This window comes from Ailuropoda melanoleuca, chromosome 3 (assembly GCF_002007445.2).
Source record: "Ailuropoda melanoleuca isolate Jingjing chromosome 3, ASM200744v2, whole genome shotgun sequence".
NCBI classification, from domain to species: domain Eukaryota; kingdom Metazoa; phylum Chordata; class Mammalia; order Carnivora; family Ursidae; genus Ailuropoda; species Ailuropoda melanoleuca.
In genome coordinates, this window is record NC_048220.1 from 17,374,289 (window position 1) to 17,391,318 (window position 17,030).

A 17,030-nucleotide genomic window follows, 5' to 3' on the forward strand; every position below is an offset into this window, starting at 1 on the left:
TCAGCAGAGCCTGTGGTATTTCTGACCAGGTTGAGTTCTGCCTTTACCCCGGTAATGCTGCAGATGCCCAGGGTCCCAGCCTCTTCTCCTTCCCACCTGAAAATACATGCTTCAGCATTCATATGAATATTACACCTATTATGGACGGGTTTGAGAATATTTAAGACTAGACTTTAAAGTAAGCTAGGAAAAAAAACTCATGTAGGAAAATAGTTCTGTTTGCCTGTGTGTGATAAAATCAACATTCCACCGTAACACTGAATCTCTCATTATTGCTCAGAAATGGACCCTTCTATATGAGGGACTTCCTGTATGGAAAAACTTGGTGAGCTCTGTTAGCAGTAACCAAAAAAACTAAGCAGATCGTTTTTCTGTCCTTAGGCTGTGATCTTCTATCAAAGCCCTTCAATGTCCTCTATCTAAGACCACATTTTCTTACTACCGCAAGGCAGGCAAGCTGTTGAGGTACAGCTGAAGAATTCTGGGTTTCAGTTCCAGATCTACATACAATTCTCAGAGCCTTAGTTTCCTTATTTCTAATATTGGAACAATAATACTACCTGCCACACAAAGGTCTTTTGAAGTTTAAATGAAAAGTAGCAAGTAAAACATGACATGTCTTAAATGTAACTCAAGGATCTCGCTTATTTGGTAGACTCCCGCCTCTCATGGCCCATGTACTGGGCAGAACAGCAGCCTCCCCACAATATACGTCTACCTGGAACTTGTAAATGTGAGCTTATTTGGGAGTTGGGTTTATGCCCCCAAGGATATTGAAATGAGATCATTCTGGATTTAGGATGGACCCTAAATGCAATGGTAGGTATGCTTAGAAAAGTCGAGGGAGGTTTGAGACACAGAGATAGTAGGAAGAAGGCCATGTGAAGACAAGTAAAGATCGAAGTTGTGCTGGTACAAGCCAAGGGACATCTGGATCCACCAGAAACTAGAGAGACATGGAAGGATTCTCTCCCAGGGCCTTTGGAGAGTTCCCACTAACCCTTGATTTTGGACTTCCGGCCTCTAGAACTGTGAGAGAAAAAAGTGACTGTTTTTATCTAACCAGTTGTGGTGATTTGCTGGACAGTCTTAGGAAACTGACACAGCTCATGTTCCATCCATCAATAAATCATGACAACTCCACCTTCAAATTATATCTAGACCATGCATCACTTCCTCCTGCCCCATTAGCCACACAAGCCACCAAGGTGGTGATATTGGCCATCTTGTGTTAGTCCTTGTGCCCCCTACAGTCATAGCAATCAGAGTGATTTAACACTGAAGTCAAATCTTGCCAGTCTTCTGCTCAAAACTTTCCACTTCCCATTTCTCTCAGAATATAACCCGAAGGTCTTACCAGGGCCTGCAAGGCTGGGTATGATCTGGCCCTGCTATTTCTCTGACCTCATTTCTTACCACCCAGTCTCAGTTTCCTTGTTGTTCTGCAAAGATGTCAAGCAAGCTCCCTTCGAGCCTTTGTGAGCCCTTCCTTCTCGCCAGAAAACCACAGGCCTGCTTCCTCACAGGTCTCTGCTCAAATCCCACCTCCTCAGAGAAGGCTTGCTCATCCATTTTATCCAAAGTGGCCAATTACTGTCTGTAACATACCGGTTTATTGATTATCCTGAAAGTGCCCATCATAAACAGTCTATTTTCCCGCTCATAGCCTTTCTCTTCTGTGAGAGAGTAGTATTGCAGCCACTAATAAATATTTGTTGAATGAGTGAAGAAACCAATAAACCTTATAGCTATTAAGGGTGTCGACCAAAGAAGATGGAGATGGTAACTACTTTCAGCCCCACCCAAACAGCACTTTTAGAAAAGTAACCTAGATTAACTACCTACACACATTCTCTGTGGATGGAATAAGAGTCACCGCCAAAAGGAACAACCCACTGAAGTTACAAAGGAAGATCTGAAGTCAGGGCGTAGTTAAATACTGTCAACTTTTTAACGAGGCATTTTAGAATGCTCACAACTGTCAAATCCAAGAGATCCATTAATGTGAAATCCATAAATGGGTTCCTAAAGGAATTTGGAAGCAACAAAAACAATTTTTCATGTGTTTAACACGCAGCAGTTTAAAAAGTGCTTTCCTACTCATTTTGACTGTTACCTGCCTGAGTTAGAGATGGCAGATAATATTATTCTCATCTTACAGATGGAATTAGGAAGACAGGAGGGGGCTAAGTGACTTATCCAAGAGCACAGCTGCACAATTGGTGTTAGGGTAGTCTTAGACGGAAACCCAGATTTTTTTTTTTAATTGAATGATTGATGAGAGGGGGGAAAAGCAGAGCGCACAAGCAGAGGGAGCGGCAGAGGGAGAGGGAGAAGCAGGCTCTGCGCTGGGCAGGAAGCCCGAGGTAGGGCTGGATTCCACAACCCCGGGATCAGGACCTGAGCTGAGGGCAGACGCTTGACCAACTGAGCCGTCCAGGCGCCCCACAAATCCAGCCTTCTGATTTCAAATTCCTTATTTCCCACTATTACACACCATTCACTTATTTATTTAATGTGCATTATTGAGCACAAACTGTTTCAGGTACTGCTAAAAGTACGGCACAGTACGTTAAGAAGGTTGATCATCTTTGCCTTCGGTTTCTCAATTAAAAAGAAAAAAGAATGTACATGTACTGTAGTTGGGGAAAAAGTAACAGTAGCTGCTACTCTTTTCCCACCCGCTTTTTTGTTTCTCTGGATGCAACTGCTGTTATCTGGAAATCTTGGTAAATATGCAAGTCCCCTGTCGGTAGTGTTTGCGAAGGGGGTTCCTGCTTCCAGTTGGGGAGTGGACCGGACGACTTTGGCTGGCTCACCTCCATTCTGTGGGCGGCCAGGATAAGTGAGTTACACCTGGGAACGAGGGTGCCGTTCTCGAGTTTCGGGTTGTGGAGAGGGAAGCATGACCGTGATACTGGAAATGCTCCTGGAGGGGCCGGCGCCAAGTCCCGGGGCAGCAGCACCTCGGGTCAGAGGTACTCAGACAAGTTTAACCTGCGTTCCCGGGAGGGGCGGGGCGCAACGAGGCTCCCCGCGCGCGGGGCGGGGCCCGAGGCGGGGCGGCCCGAGGCGGGGCGGTGCGAGGCGGAGCTCCCAGCGGCCGGGGCGGGGCGGCGCGCGGTCTACGTGGCAGCCGGAGGGGCGTGCGCCTCCGGTGGCCATTTTGGAGGCGGGGGCGCACGGGCAGCTCCTGCTGGCCGTCTTCGTGGTCTTCTCGGAGCCGTAGTGTTAGCACCCCCAACTCCCTGTCTCGCACTTTCCTGCTGCCACGCAGACCCTCTCTCGGGCCCCCAGGTGAGTGTCAGCCTGGCAGCGACGCGGGTGCTGGCGGGCGGCGGGATGGGATGCGGGCGCCAACGGGCGCAGTCCTTGCCAGGTCGGCGGGCTGGCCGGCCGGCGCCGCGGGGTGATTGGGGTCAGGTCGGAGCCCCGCAGTCGTCGAGTCCCGAGCGCGGGCTGTGTGAGCGTGCAGGGTGCGGCCAGGGCACGGGCGTCCTCGGGCAGGCGAGCAGTCCCCGCCGTGCTTAGCACTGTGGGTGCGGGTCGTGGGTCTGCTCCGGCCCTTTGCTCCCGGGCGCGGACCCGGGCTGGCGTCCCTGACCGTTTGGCTCCGCCTTCCAGCGCGCTGGCGGTCGGAGCGGGACTGGCGGCCCGCGCCCGCTGACCTTAGCCCAGCCCAGCCCGGCCTGGAGACGTGGCAGAGCCTGCGGGGAGGCCGCTGTCTCCAGGCACAGGATTTCGGCTGTTCCAGCCTTCTCCCCACTCCTGGGTCCACACACCGAGAACGGCAGTGGGAAGTAGCTTATTTTCCCTAGGTTCCCCCCAGCTTTTGCATTCTGCTCTTTGTTCGTTCCTGGGACCAGCTTCAGGCAAATTTGCAAGATAGCACCTATCCTAGATTGGCAAAATTTATATCCATTTTTGCCGTTCAAAGTAGATATTTTTGCGTGACAACATGTACTTGCCTGCGAACGTGACATATTTTGGCATTCCGGTTTTTCTCCTTTATAGCCACTGTTTCATTCAGTTAACATTTATGGAAGTTTGTTTTGGGATCAGAACGGAGAGTCCAGAGACAAAACTCACTTCCTGCTTTGGCGTTTATCTGTTAGAACATCAGTAATAATTGCTTTTAATGCTTTTACTTTGATCAGAGCTGCATTATTCCATTTCTTTTATTGTATTCTTATAAGTAGCCATTCACTTTGTTCCAGAAAAACCATAATGGAAGCAAATTGGAAGAGGAGGGTAGACCAGAGATGGAGGACTCCATTTCTCTAAGCCATTTTCATCACTTTCTTTAATGTTGATACATTAATAATACTTTTTATGCTGAGACATATGCACTAAAGCCTTTACCAACTCTTGACACTTCACTGTTATCTCGATAGCTTTTCTGCAGTAAGAAGGCATAATTTTTATGCACACAAAATTTACCTGATAACGTCATTAAGCCATTTCTTAAGTGTGTCTTTTAAAGACTGAAAGAAATTGACCCTTTATTGCAGGTTATAAGTTGTTTTCGTTGCACAGGCTATTTTGCCAACACATTCATTAATTTTAGGGATCAGGATTATCTTTAAATGTGACTTCCACTGGCCAGTGTAAGGATTTGGTAGCATCTGTAAGGAGGGAAATAGATGAGAAGAGGTAGCTTTGGCAGGGAGTGGTGAAGTCCCTGAAAGGCCCCTTGTGTTCCAGGTTATCTTCCTTTGGTGTAGAGGTACTGAGTGAAAAGATGGTGCCTCCCTGATCCCAGGGGTCTCTACTTAAATGCCATAGATGTTTCCTCCACATTCACAACCAAACTCTTTGAAAGTGTTGTGTATTTCTGCCTCACCTCCTCCTGCTCAGTCCACTTGAAACTGGCTTCTAGCCTCACTCCATGGAAACCACTCTCACTGTGTTGGTATCTTCAACTTGGAAAATCCATTGCTTTTTTTCAGATATCACCCAATTTTGGCATTTCTTCAGTACTCGATGCTGCTGCCCATTCGCACCTTGGAACTTCTTTGGCTTTTGGACACCAGAGTCTCCTGGTTTTCCCCTTTTTGGTCATCTCACTCTTCTCTGCAAGCTCATCTTCTGCCAGGCAATTTTTCAAGGATCGGTCAGGTCATCTTTTCTTTTTCACTTGGTATCCTCTTCTTAGATAACCTTATCCCAGAACAAGACTTTAGAGACTGTCGGTAAACTGAAGAAACGTATACTTACTGCCAAACCGCAGACCACGTCAGTGTCTCTATTTGGGTGTTTCAAGGAGCTTAAATTCAGTATGTCCAATTTTAAACAGTGCATAATGCCCCTTCCCAAAAAAGAAGACATCAAACATCTTGACCTATTCTCGTATTCCGTATCTTAGTGACTGCATAGCCATCTGTACACTTGTGCAAGTCATGCCCCATATCCAGTTTTTGAATCTACCCATTCCTCCCTATTTCCCGTCATCACACTAGTCTAGGCCAGAACTTCTTACTCTTGTCCTTTTTGATTCATGGGGCTGGATAATTCTTTCACGTGAGGGTTTTTCTGTGCATTGTGGGATTTTTAGTGGTATGCCTACCCTTCACCTACTAGATACCAGTAGTCCCTCTAGTTCTGACAACCAAAAATGTCTCAGACGTTGCCCAATGACAACGTCATTGGACAACGCCTCCTCCCCCCCTACACTTGAGAGGTACTTGTCTTGGGTGTTATCAGTTCCTATATGACATACTTCTAATCATCTTAATAGGCTCTCTGCATTTACTCTGACCCCCATTCCCAACCTGCATACTGTGGTCGAAGGAATGTTTTCAGAACACAAATATGAATTGCCAAAAGCTAGAATTAGCCTAAATGTCCTTCAACAGACCAGTAGATAAACTGTGGCACGCCAATAAAATGGAATACTGTTCAGCAGTTAAAAAAAAAAAAAAACCCAACTAGTGATACATCCAACAACTTGCATAGGTTTCAGGAGCATTATATTGACTGAAAAAAAGCTGATCTCAAAATGTTATATGCTGTATGATTCTATTTCAGTAACATTCATTAAATGAGAAAATGATAGAGAACAGTCCGTTGCCACAGCTTGTGGTTAGTGAGAAGCTGTGACGAAGGAGCACCATGAAGGAGTTTCTTTAGGGTGATGGGACGGTTCTGTGTCCTGATTGTGGTGGTATATGAGACTTTGTGTATGATGAAACTTCATAGAACTACACACACACACAGAAACATACATACATGTAAAAACAGGTGAAAATCCAGATTAGTCCCTAGTATTGCACCTGTGTTGATTTCCTTGGTGCGAGCACTGTTCTGCAGTTAGGTAAGATGCTGTTCGTGGGAGAAGCTGGGTGTAGGATACTCAGGAACTCTGGTCTATTTTTGCTTCTTTTTATGAGTCTAAAATTTGTTCAAAACAGTTAAAAGACAAATATGTCAACCCCAGCTTGAGTGCCTTTCTGTTCTTGAAAAACCCAACTCCTTGACTTGGTTTATAAGGTTCAACACGGTCTGAGTTCTTGCCTGTGTCTCCAGTCTTCATTCTTTTTTTCTGTTCCCTGCCACATGGGTGTTCTTGAATATGTCTTGTCCCCTCTACCTTACGGGGCTTGTATACTTAGCATATATTCACTTTTTCTGGAATCTGCCCTACTTCTTTTTCTTTTCCCTTGCCTCATTAAATTCTGTACATCTTTCTGATGTCTGTTTATATGTGACTTCCTTTCCTCACTCAACTGAAAATTGTATTCCTCTCAAATAGGACCGTGTTCTTATCCTCAGAGCACATAATTAAGGTATAGTTCATTGTAGTCCTGTACTGGACTGTAAGTATCCTGTTCGGTTTTGCTTACATTGTATGTCCAGAGGCACCAGTACAGTGCTTGGCAAGCAGTTGACTTTCATGAGTATTTGTTAAATGACTGAACACATCAAAATCAAAAACAGAAGTTTTATTTAGGTTTTGATTTTATACTTGAGACAGGCTTGAAAATTTGTAATTTTTAATGAAGTTTTCCCATATTTCATAATCCATTTTTATCTTAGGACCCTGCTATCTAGTTACCATATAACATTTTTGCTGAAGTTACCGTTTCTAAAACGTGAGACATATCATCTAGCTATTACTAAGTATGATTTTAAATGTGAATAGAGATACTGGGAATTGAGCACATTTCAGTTTTTTTTTAAGTTAACAGAAATAGCCCATATGTAATGTTTTATGGGGAAAGAAGAAGTGTTTAAAAAATACTTAAATAATATATGTTTATTTCAAATGAAATAGTAACTGGAATGTAGATAAAAGTCTAACATACATTCTCATGGCAGAAAATTAGTGATTTACTGTTTAAAATTTATGAATAATTCGTTAACATAGAATTATTTCCCAATTACAGAGTATGTGTATGAAAATGTTATGTGCATATTAAACATGTCACAGACTGTTTTCCTAGGAATTTTGACAGATCCTTTATCCAGAAATAAGTGGCATTATAAATCGTATAGACCTCTGTGTTTTGATTATTCTTTTCTAAAATTATTCTTTAAAGATACACTTGATTACTGTGCAGTATATGTTACATTTCTCTATTTTTATAGTAAACCATAACTGAAGAAAAATGATGGAAGAGAGCGGAATAGAGACCACCCCCCCGGGGACTCCTCCACCGCACCCTGCAGGACTTGCCGCAGCTGCCGCTGCCGCGTCTTCCAGCCCACTGCCTTTAGGTGCGTGGCCTTGACAGCATCTGGTGTGTCTGGAGGGTAGTAAAGACATGGTTAACTTTTCTCAGAGTCAATTAAAAGAAAAATACATAGATGAAAATATCTCATCTTTCCCAGGATGAAGGGAAGTGACCTTTTTTGTTTAAGCCCAAAAGTATTTTTCCTTCGGGTAAACTTTTGTTCTCTATATTCATACCGACTATAAATCATGGTCTTAGGACAAAAATACCCTAAAAAGCATGTGTTAGTTTTGTCTCATGTTCTGTGACTTTGATTAACCTTCTGACCAAAATTTTTGAGTCAGTGTGTAGGTTTTTATGCTGAAGGCAGCAGGGGTGAAAAATGGCTCTCTTTTCTTGAAAAAATAGCAAAATGAATGAAAACACAAAGATCTTATGAACAGGACTGTAACTTAATTTTCTGTATCTGCTTCTGATGAAGTCGAAAGTCATTCGCACTTAGTCGTATGTGTTGTAGATTTTAAGTAACACATTAAAAAATAATTATTGGGTGATAGTCTGTTAAATTGTTAAATTTTACAATAAAAAAGTAATGAGATACTTTAAAAACTAAGTGAAAAGCATTTCCAATTTTGTGGGTTTTTTTCCTCCCCATCTTGCAGCTGCAACGAGTTCTTTCTCTTCTCCCAGTGTGTCGTCCATACAGTCCTTGCCGCCACATGCATACTCCACCCCCCAGCCGTCTCTTCCTCCTGTGAGGCCATCCGCACCCGCACCCTTGCCCTTCGTGCCGCCTTCACCGGTCCCTTCTGTTCCGGCCCTTGCTACTTCTATCCCACCTCTTGTCTCTCCACCACCTGCTGTTGCCTTCAGTAATCCTCCTTTATCCCACTTTCCGGCTCCGGCTCCGGCTCCGTCTTCTGCCCCAAGCACTCTTTTATCTGCACCCTCTTCTGGTCCTCCCACGTCGGGATTTTCCGTTGGGGCAACTTACGACATTACAAGGGGACATGCAGGAAGAGCCCCCCAGACACCCCTCATGCCGTCATTCTCTGCACCTCCGGTACCAGGTAATTCTCTCTTACCGCTAATTTGAAATGCTACAGCTAATGTTTAAACACATTTTTTTAAATAACTGCTTTATTGTAAATAATTTACATATCATACAATTCACCCCTTTAAAGTATACAATTTAGTAGTTGTCACAGTATTTACAGAGTTGTGCAGCCATCACTGTCATCCGATTTAGAACCTTTTAATCACCCCCAAAAAGAAGCCCTCTACCTATTAGCAGTCACTGCCTACTTTCCCCTGATGATCACAGCCCCGAACAACCATTCGTCTGTTCCCTGTCTATGAATATACCTATTTTGGATCTTTCATATAAATGGAATCATACCATATATAGTCTTTTGTAACAAACTTCTTTCACTTAGTATATTTTTTTTTTGAAGATTTTATTTATTAGAGAGAGAGTACGAGTGAGCACACAAGTGTGGGGAGGGGCAGAGGGAGGAGAGGGAGAAGCAGGCTCCCCGCTGAGCAGGCAGCCTGATAGGGGCCTCTATCCCAGGATCCTGGGATCATGAACTGAGCCTAAGGCAGACGCTTAACCAACTGAGCCACCCAGGCGCCCCTCAGTTTAAGTTTATCCACGTTATAGCTTGTGTTCGTACTCTATTCTTTTTTATGGCTCAGTATTCCATAGTATGGATTTTCCTTCCACATTTTGTTTATTCATTTCATCCGTTAATGAACTTTTGTGTTGTTTCTACTTTTTGGTATTACACATACTGCTCTTATGAACATTTGTATACAGGTTTTTGTGAGGACATTTTTTCATGTCTCTTAGGTATATAATTAAGCATGGAATTGTTCGCTTTCAAGAAACTGCTATACTGTTCTCCAAAGCAGTTGCACCATTTCACTTTCTCATCAGTACTGTTTGAGTGTTTCCATATTTCTGCATTATTTTTTTTTAACTTTTTTCTTTTTTGCTGCATTACTTTTAACTCTTGTCTTTGAATTCTGGAGTTTCCTATTTTCATGTTTTGACATTTATATTATCCACATAAAGCTGATGTTATTAGTAAATGATAAATTTTGTGTGTTGTAAAATGTAGTGTATGTTTAGTGTATGTAGTGTCAGATAAAATTCCAAATACTTGTTTTAGTATTTTGTGTACTTATAGAGAGACACGAGGGTGAAATTTGAGGATTTTTTTTTTTTTTTTAAGGCTTTACTTAAAAGGTTATCTGGACAAGAATGGTCCAGGGAGTAAGTAGTTTTGTTTAGCCAGGTAAAAATTTAAAACCAAATAAAAGCTCGTGTGTGCTAAGTTTTTGGTAAAGAGCCATCTTTTNTTTGTTTAGCCAGGTAAAAATTTAAAACCAAATAAAAGCTCGTGTGTGCTTTTTAAGTTGGCTACACCTACTTTTTTGGCTTCCCTGGAATGGTTGTCGGAAACCAGTATCAAAACTTCGACCTTGTCATTTTTTCCTGTTATTTTTCATTTTAGAAGAAGCAACTTTGTTCTGATTTTTATTTTCAAACTTGGCTTATCTACTTTTACAAATTTTTGCATAGTACAGGTATTATGTCTATGTCTTTGAATATGTGAATTTTCTTTTTTGAGTTAAAGTAGGGCATATGAAATAAGTACTAATTGTTACATACTTTTATATGATGGGCTTAGGTCTTTACATTAATTATTTTTATGCATTAAAGGGATTAGAATTATAGTTGCCCACATCCATGTGCTAAATAGGACCAACAGGAAGTACTTTTTGATATTTATTTTGTCCATTTTCAGGACACTTGGTTAAAAAACCTACAAAAAGGGCAAGAAATTTCTTCTTTAGAATTTTGTTTCATTTATATTTTATAAAGGTTTAGGTGATTCTTGGAGTGCATAACTCAGTCTTGAAATGCCCGAGTATGTATTTACATAATCAAAGCTATTTTGAGCTACTCATCTCCTGTAGTATATCTTGTTTTTATAGAAAATAGTTTATGAAATCAATTACCTATATTAGAATTTTGCCATTTCCTAGGTATTTTGCCGACTCCCATTACTCAGCAAGCCAGTTTGACATCTCTGGCCCAGGGCCCGGGAACCACATCAGCCATTACTTTTCCAGAGGAACAAGAAGATCCTCGAGTTGGTAGAGGTCAGGATGAAGCATCCGCTGGTGGACTCTGGGGTTTTATTAAGGTAAGAGGTATTTAGTTTACACGTTACACTGAACTTTTTAATTTGGAAACTATTAGATTTTCATTAGAAGGACTTTGAAAATACAGAATGGTATAAAGAAAAAATAAAAATTCTTTTTATTCTTATTACCAGTTTTCTATAGTTCTTCTCAGTCTTTTTTTATGTGCATATCTCTGTAGATGTAATTTTTTTTTTAAGTCAAAATGGGGTAGTAACATGTGGATGTTATTTTGTATCTTTTGTTTGTCTTTAGCATATGTCAGGAACATCTTCCCAGTCATAAATATTCTTCAGAAATTTCTTTTTCTTTCTATCTTTCTTTTTTTTAAATAATGAATTATCCTAGTAGAATTTTTTTTTCTTTGTGGCTGCTTTTGCCCTCCGTGCCGCGCGTTTATCTCCCATATTTTGCTGGTGTGCTTTAGCGCTGACAGTAATTCTTGCCAGTACAGCTCGGGTGAGCACTCTCGGGTGAGCACTCTCCGGTGAGCACTCTTGCGTGCAGATCTTTATGCTCATCTCTGGTTTCGCGAGGTTAGTTCCCGACGAATGTCTGAGTGAACATTTAAAAATTACTGGTAAAGACTCTCCAGGAGGGTTATACCAAGATAGACTCTCCAGCATTTTTCCCTTGCCAGCACTGATTATGAATTTGAAATAGAACGTTTTCCTATTTGATAGGCAAAAAACATAACCTCGTTTTAATTTGAATTTCTTGGTTACCAAATTTGAACATTTTTCATGTGTTTTTTTGTCATTTATATTTTTCTTTTGTGAAGTCTCTAGTCGTGTTCTTTGCACATTTTTGAATTGGGATGATTTTCCTTTCTGAATGAAATTTTAAGAGCTCCTCATGTAGTGATATTTTATTACGTGCTGTCACATTGCAGTTTTCTCTTTTATCATACATTTAAATTTTATTACCTTTTTTGACGCAAAAGCTTCTAAATTTTCAGGAGTCTTTTTTTCAGTCTTTTTTTCTTTTCATTTTTTTAGTTAAAAATGACCTTTTCCCAGCACAATATATGTTAAATGTTTTTCTGTGATTTCTTCTATTTCTTCTGTGGTTTCATTTTTTTATACCTACCAGTTTAATGTTGCTGACATTTATTTAATTACACAGAGTATAAGTCAAACTTAATTTTCTTCCAACCCCTTACTCGACTCTTCCAGTACCATATCCCAGTGTTTTGATATGTCATCTTTATCTTCGTTACACAATTGTGTGGTAATGTCAGTTTCTGGACTCTGTTCTATTCTGCTATCTGGCCTGTCCCTGCAGTAGTACCTCACTAGTTTAGTGACTGTTAATTCTTTTTATTATTGTACTAATACTTACTGAAAGTCTACTCTGTGCTTAGGTGGGGTTGGGGAGTATGCATTGGTGAGTAAGAAAGAAAGGTCAGTTCCAAGTCTCTGCATTCATAATGATATATCAGTGTTTGGTTTTATAAGTTTGCCAGTTTCTCTTTACCTCAGGATTTTTCTTTACTAGTCTTTTCTGTTTATTTCTCTTAATGAATTTTGGGATTACTCAGTATTGGGAGGGTTTGGCTGCAATTTCATTATATATTAAATGTATTTTCAATTGGTAGGTGGCTAATTTCCTACATTTGAGCTTTATGTTTCACAAAGATGGTATTTTTCTAAGCTTCCTTTTTTTTTTTAATCCTTCTGTACTTTTTAAAGTTTTTCTTCATACAGGCATTGTTCCTTCTTTTCCGTGTTAAGAGCATGTCACTGTGTCCGTTAGCACTTGTACTGAGCTCTACTTTACATGTCTTGTAAATTGTTCTTCTAATATTCCGCATAAGATTGGTTGACAGTTTTAAGTATCAATGTTATGGACTCAGCTTTTTTGCTGAATCATTTTAGTTCAGTGGTAGGTTGGAAGGGGTGGAATGGTGGCCTGTTAGCCAGATGCCATTTCAGGAGGCGCTGCTCCCTGGAAGTTTTTTTTTACTGCTGGAGAAGTACGGCACAAGAAGGGAACACTCAGACCTGGTTCCTTCTGTGTAATAGGGTGGTTTTAAGGGGCACCTGGGTGGCTCAGCTGTTAAGTGTCTGCCTTTGGCTCAGGTCATGGTCCCAGGGTCCTGGGATTGAGCCCCACATCGGGCTCCCTGCTCGGCGGGAAGCCTGCTTCTCCCTCTCACACTCCCCTTGCTTGTGTTGCCTGTCTCACTCTCTCTGTCAAACAAATAAAATCTTAAAAAAAAAAAAAATAGCATGGTTTTAAGAATTCAGAGGAGTAGATCTGGGTTAAAAGAGATTTTGGGAATGAACACAATAAACAGGAAGTAGGAAAAAAAGAAACATTAGTAGGAGACAGCAGAGTAATTTATATTAATAGGTAACTTTTGGGGAATAAGGATGAGAAATGTGAATATTTTAATTTTTTTTCTAGGGAACCAAGTATGAGCCTATGGAGACAACTAATTACTGTTTTTATTTGGGATCTTGATGGATAAGTTTTGCCTAGTCTTTTATATAAATAAGTAGATGTGAAATGAAATTAAAATATGCACACACAAAGAAATAAAATGCATATACATGTATACATGTATAAAATGAGTACATGTGAATATATACATCCATAAAATGAATACACAAACGTGTGTGTATACAGTATTCATACTTCCCAAGTCTGTGCTGCTCAGAGTGTGGTCTGCAGACTGCTACGGGTCTGTGAGAAGAGGGAAAGTGAGAATGAGCATTTTGAAAACTTAACAGCAATTTGTCTTTCTTACATTTTACCAAATAACAAGTCTGTGATGTATCAGAAACTTTAAAAGAGTTTTCTGTCACCATTAGGTGTTCTTTGCTTAGAATGGGCGTTTATATGTTAATTTGTTTTGTGCAGGGTGTGGCCGGAAATCCTGTGGTGAAATCTGTGCTTGATAAAACAAAACATTCAGTAGAAAGCATGATTACAACGCTGGACCCTGGCATGGCTCCATATATCAGTAAGTACTCAAGATGGAGCAGCGTGTGCCTGTGTTTTTAAATATGTGCCTTTGTCTCACTGTGATTCCATAGTCTTGTAATCAGTGGAAATCCTCTTATGTTGTAAGTTGATTGTCTTAGTGTTAGTATTAATTTATCTTTTTCTTAGTCACAAATGAATTTTGAAAACACAGAATGAACTTTGGGAAGAGTAAAACCAATACGCGTTAGTATACTAATTAATATAGTGTATTTTAATTTTAAATACAGTTAGTGTTGCTTTGTATGAATTTTACTTTATTCACTAAGGATATTTGAAGCGATGCTTTGTTTATATTTGATTTTGGTAATTGTCCAATTATCTGTCTTAATTAAATGTGATTATGCTTAACCCAGGAATAATATTTTTAGAGGAAGTTAATTCTGTTTATTAATAATATCTGATTAATAGGTTTGGTGGGAAAACTATTTTGACCACTTTGAATCCTCCTTCCCAAGAACTCTCCAGATAGATGACATAGACATACATGCTGTCTGCATGTCGTTTTGAATGTACATGTCCAGTATGTGAAGAAACAACCGCTTAGCAGCATCAGTGAGCAATTATTAGTCCTTCTGTTGAAGATCACAGCTTAGAAGCCGAAGCTGTGCGCTAGGTACTAGAACAGAGATTTTCATTAGCAATAAAAAATCAGTAGCTTTCACGAGTCTTGCTGCTGGTGGTAGTTTACAATCTAGTAAATGTCAAAGGGTAAGACCTTAGTAAGAAGTATCATTTCTTAAGTGCTTGCTCTGCGAGGCAGTGTTTAGGAACTCTGCAAGGGAACCCCTGGGTTCAGAGAGATGATTATCCTAGGTCACACAGCTTGGTAGAGCTAGATTGAACCCATGTTCAGTTTGTTTTTTTGCACTTAGCCACTTTGCTTCCCTGGAACTAGAAAATGGATTTAAGTATTAAATCAACTGAATTGTTATTGTGTTTGTAACTGCCAGAGGATTTAGAAATTGGACCCTACCTTAGATACTGTTTCCTATATTCATAATAATTTTGACATAATTAATGCATCATATATATTCTTTCCTTCATAAGCTCATATTTTGTGTGTTTTTTTTAAAGATTTTATTTATTTGAGAGAGAGAGAGAGAGCACGAGGGGGGGAGGGTCAGAGGGAGAAGCAGATTTCCCACTCAGTGGGGAGCCTGATGTGGGACTCGATCCTGGGACTCTGGGATCATGACCTGAGCTGGAGGCAAATGCTTAACCGACTGAGCCACCCAGGCACCCAGCGCAAGCTGTATTTTGAATGAGGGAAAGAAAGGAATTAGTGTTTTTGGAGTTCTTGCTATTTTAGCGTGTACTGTGTTAGACTGTGATAGCAGTTATTTAATCCTTAGAACAAGCCCAGTGAGGTGGCAGATACATTACTGTGAAGAAACAAGATCAGTGACTTCCCCAACTAACAAAGCTAATGAATTCAGGATTCAAACCCAAGGCCTTTTCTCAGGCCAGTAGTCTGCCTGACATCAAGAAAAAAGCAAAAGATGAAGGGCGTGGGATTTAGGGGGAAGATACAAAATGAAATGTGTATTAGCAAATATCATAATATATAGTCTTAATTAGCTGTAAAAAGCAATAAAACTGATGTGAAAAAGTTGACACCTTATTGACAGGCAGCGAAAGCAAGACCATTCTGATGTAACAAAACTTGAGTTAAAACTTAAGGTATTTTTACAGAAGTATTCTAGAAATCACCAGAACAGTTAGAGATGTATCAAGAAAACACAAGAACTGTTAGAAATGGATTTTTAACACAGTTTAGCTTCCTGTGTTCTTAGAATTACTTTCCCCATCATCATTTAAGGTGGCATTGCTTATTACAAAAAGGCTGAAAAAGCCTTTTGAGCTGAAGTTTAGTGGACCAGTACTCAGCTAGGATCGAGAGACATGTCCCATATGGAGGAAAAAAATGAGTAGAAAGTATATTTGTTCTCTTTTTCTCCTATGGGACTCAATACTTTAGGTTTTAGTAACTTATGAAATTCTAGTAAAGATGGGATCTCTAGATCATCCTATTAGGAAAAAAGATATATGAGAAAAAGCCCACGTATCAGCTGTTCCATAACATATTAGGGAAAAGCATAGCATTGTTTCTGGGGCAACATGGTTTACCGTACAAACAGCTTTCTGGATAAATCTATCTTACTAGTGATAGCCCTTAACACTAAGTAGCAAAATATGCTGTGCTTAGAACTAGGTCTTTGAGCTCAGTATGTCAGAAAATGTTAGATTAAGATTTTAAAAAAAGGGGCGCCTGGGTGGCGCAGTCGTTAAGCGTCTGCCTTCCGCTCAGGGCGTGATCCCGGCATTCCGGGATCGAGTCCCACATCGGGCTCCTCCGCTGGGAGCCTGCTTCTTCCTCTCCCACTCCCCTGCTGTGTTCCCTCTCTCACTGGCTGTCTCTCTGTCACATAAATAAATAAAATCTTTAAAAAAAAAAAAAAAAGATTTTAAAAAAATTAGGTATATTTGGTCAAATTACTCTGTCTAAATGGTATGTAGGTTTTAAAAATAATTGTAGAAATGTTTTAAAATTTTTATTTCATATCTTAGCCTTTTTAAATTTCAGGTTTTATCTATGTTGGTATTTCCATTTCCTTATGTGCTTGCATATTAGGACAGTAATAGATGTATAATTAATAACTATCCCATTTGTGGCATCTGCTGGGTTTTTTTTCGTGTAATGATGAAGATGTATGATAAAAAAGTTGACTCTCCGTTTAAACTGTTTTCTAGATAAAAAGCACATTTCATGGCAGTTCTCGTTTAGTGCAGACTTCTTTATAACTCTGGGAAATTAGTTATCATCAGTAACAGTCTTTATTTTCATTTTCTATAGTGTATCCTAAATTGTAACTTGTATCTCACAAGCCACATAGTTCATTTCTCTGCTCCATAGTTGCAGGCCTGGAAACTCCAGCATCCCCATGGTATTAGAAGTTTGTGTATAATAGAGGTGTGTATTTATTAACCAAAAGCAGAAAAACCATTTCGATTTGCAGCCTTAAAATGCAGTGTTTTATCCAAAGTTTAAACTTACTAGAAAATGAGAGCTCATGAAATTAATAGACTGATAAAATAGAAAATTAAACTTTTTTCATAGCTGTTAGAACATTATTTCCCAAACTGACATCTATG

The 17,030-nt window shown here is 40.2% G+C and overlaps 1 protein-coding gene across 3 annotated transcripts in view; it reads left to right on the forward strand.

The window, feature by feature from the left end:
* The first annotated feature begins 3,138 nt into the window (after positions 1-3,138).
* PRRC1 (proline rich coiled-coil 1) overlaps positions 3,139-17,030 on the forward strand; it is a 41,124-nt gene continuing 27,232 nt past the window's right edge. The window contains exons 1-6 of one of the 3 annotated variants that reach the window (XM_019798401.2): positions 3,142-3,297; positions 4,950-5,118; positions 7,588-7,716; positions 8,336-8,743; positions 10,728-10,888; positions 13,752-13,854. In XM_019798401.2, coding sequence (XP_019653960.2) covers positions 7,608-7,716; positions 8,336-8,743; positions 10,728-10,888; positions 13,752-13,854 — 781 coding nt within the window. In that variant the 5' untranslated portion in view covers positions 3,142-3,297; positions 4,950-5,118; positions 7,588-7,607. Of the gene's footprint in view, positions 3,298-4,949; positions 5,119-7,587; positions 7,717-8,335; positions 8,744-10,727; positions 10,889-13,751; positions 13,855-17,030 lie in introns of all 3 variants that reach the window. The other 2 variants (XM_011223450.3, XM_002918081.4) reach the window with 2 other exon arrangements.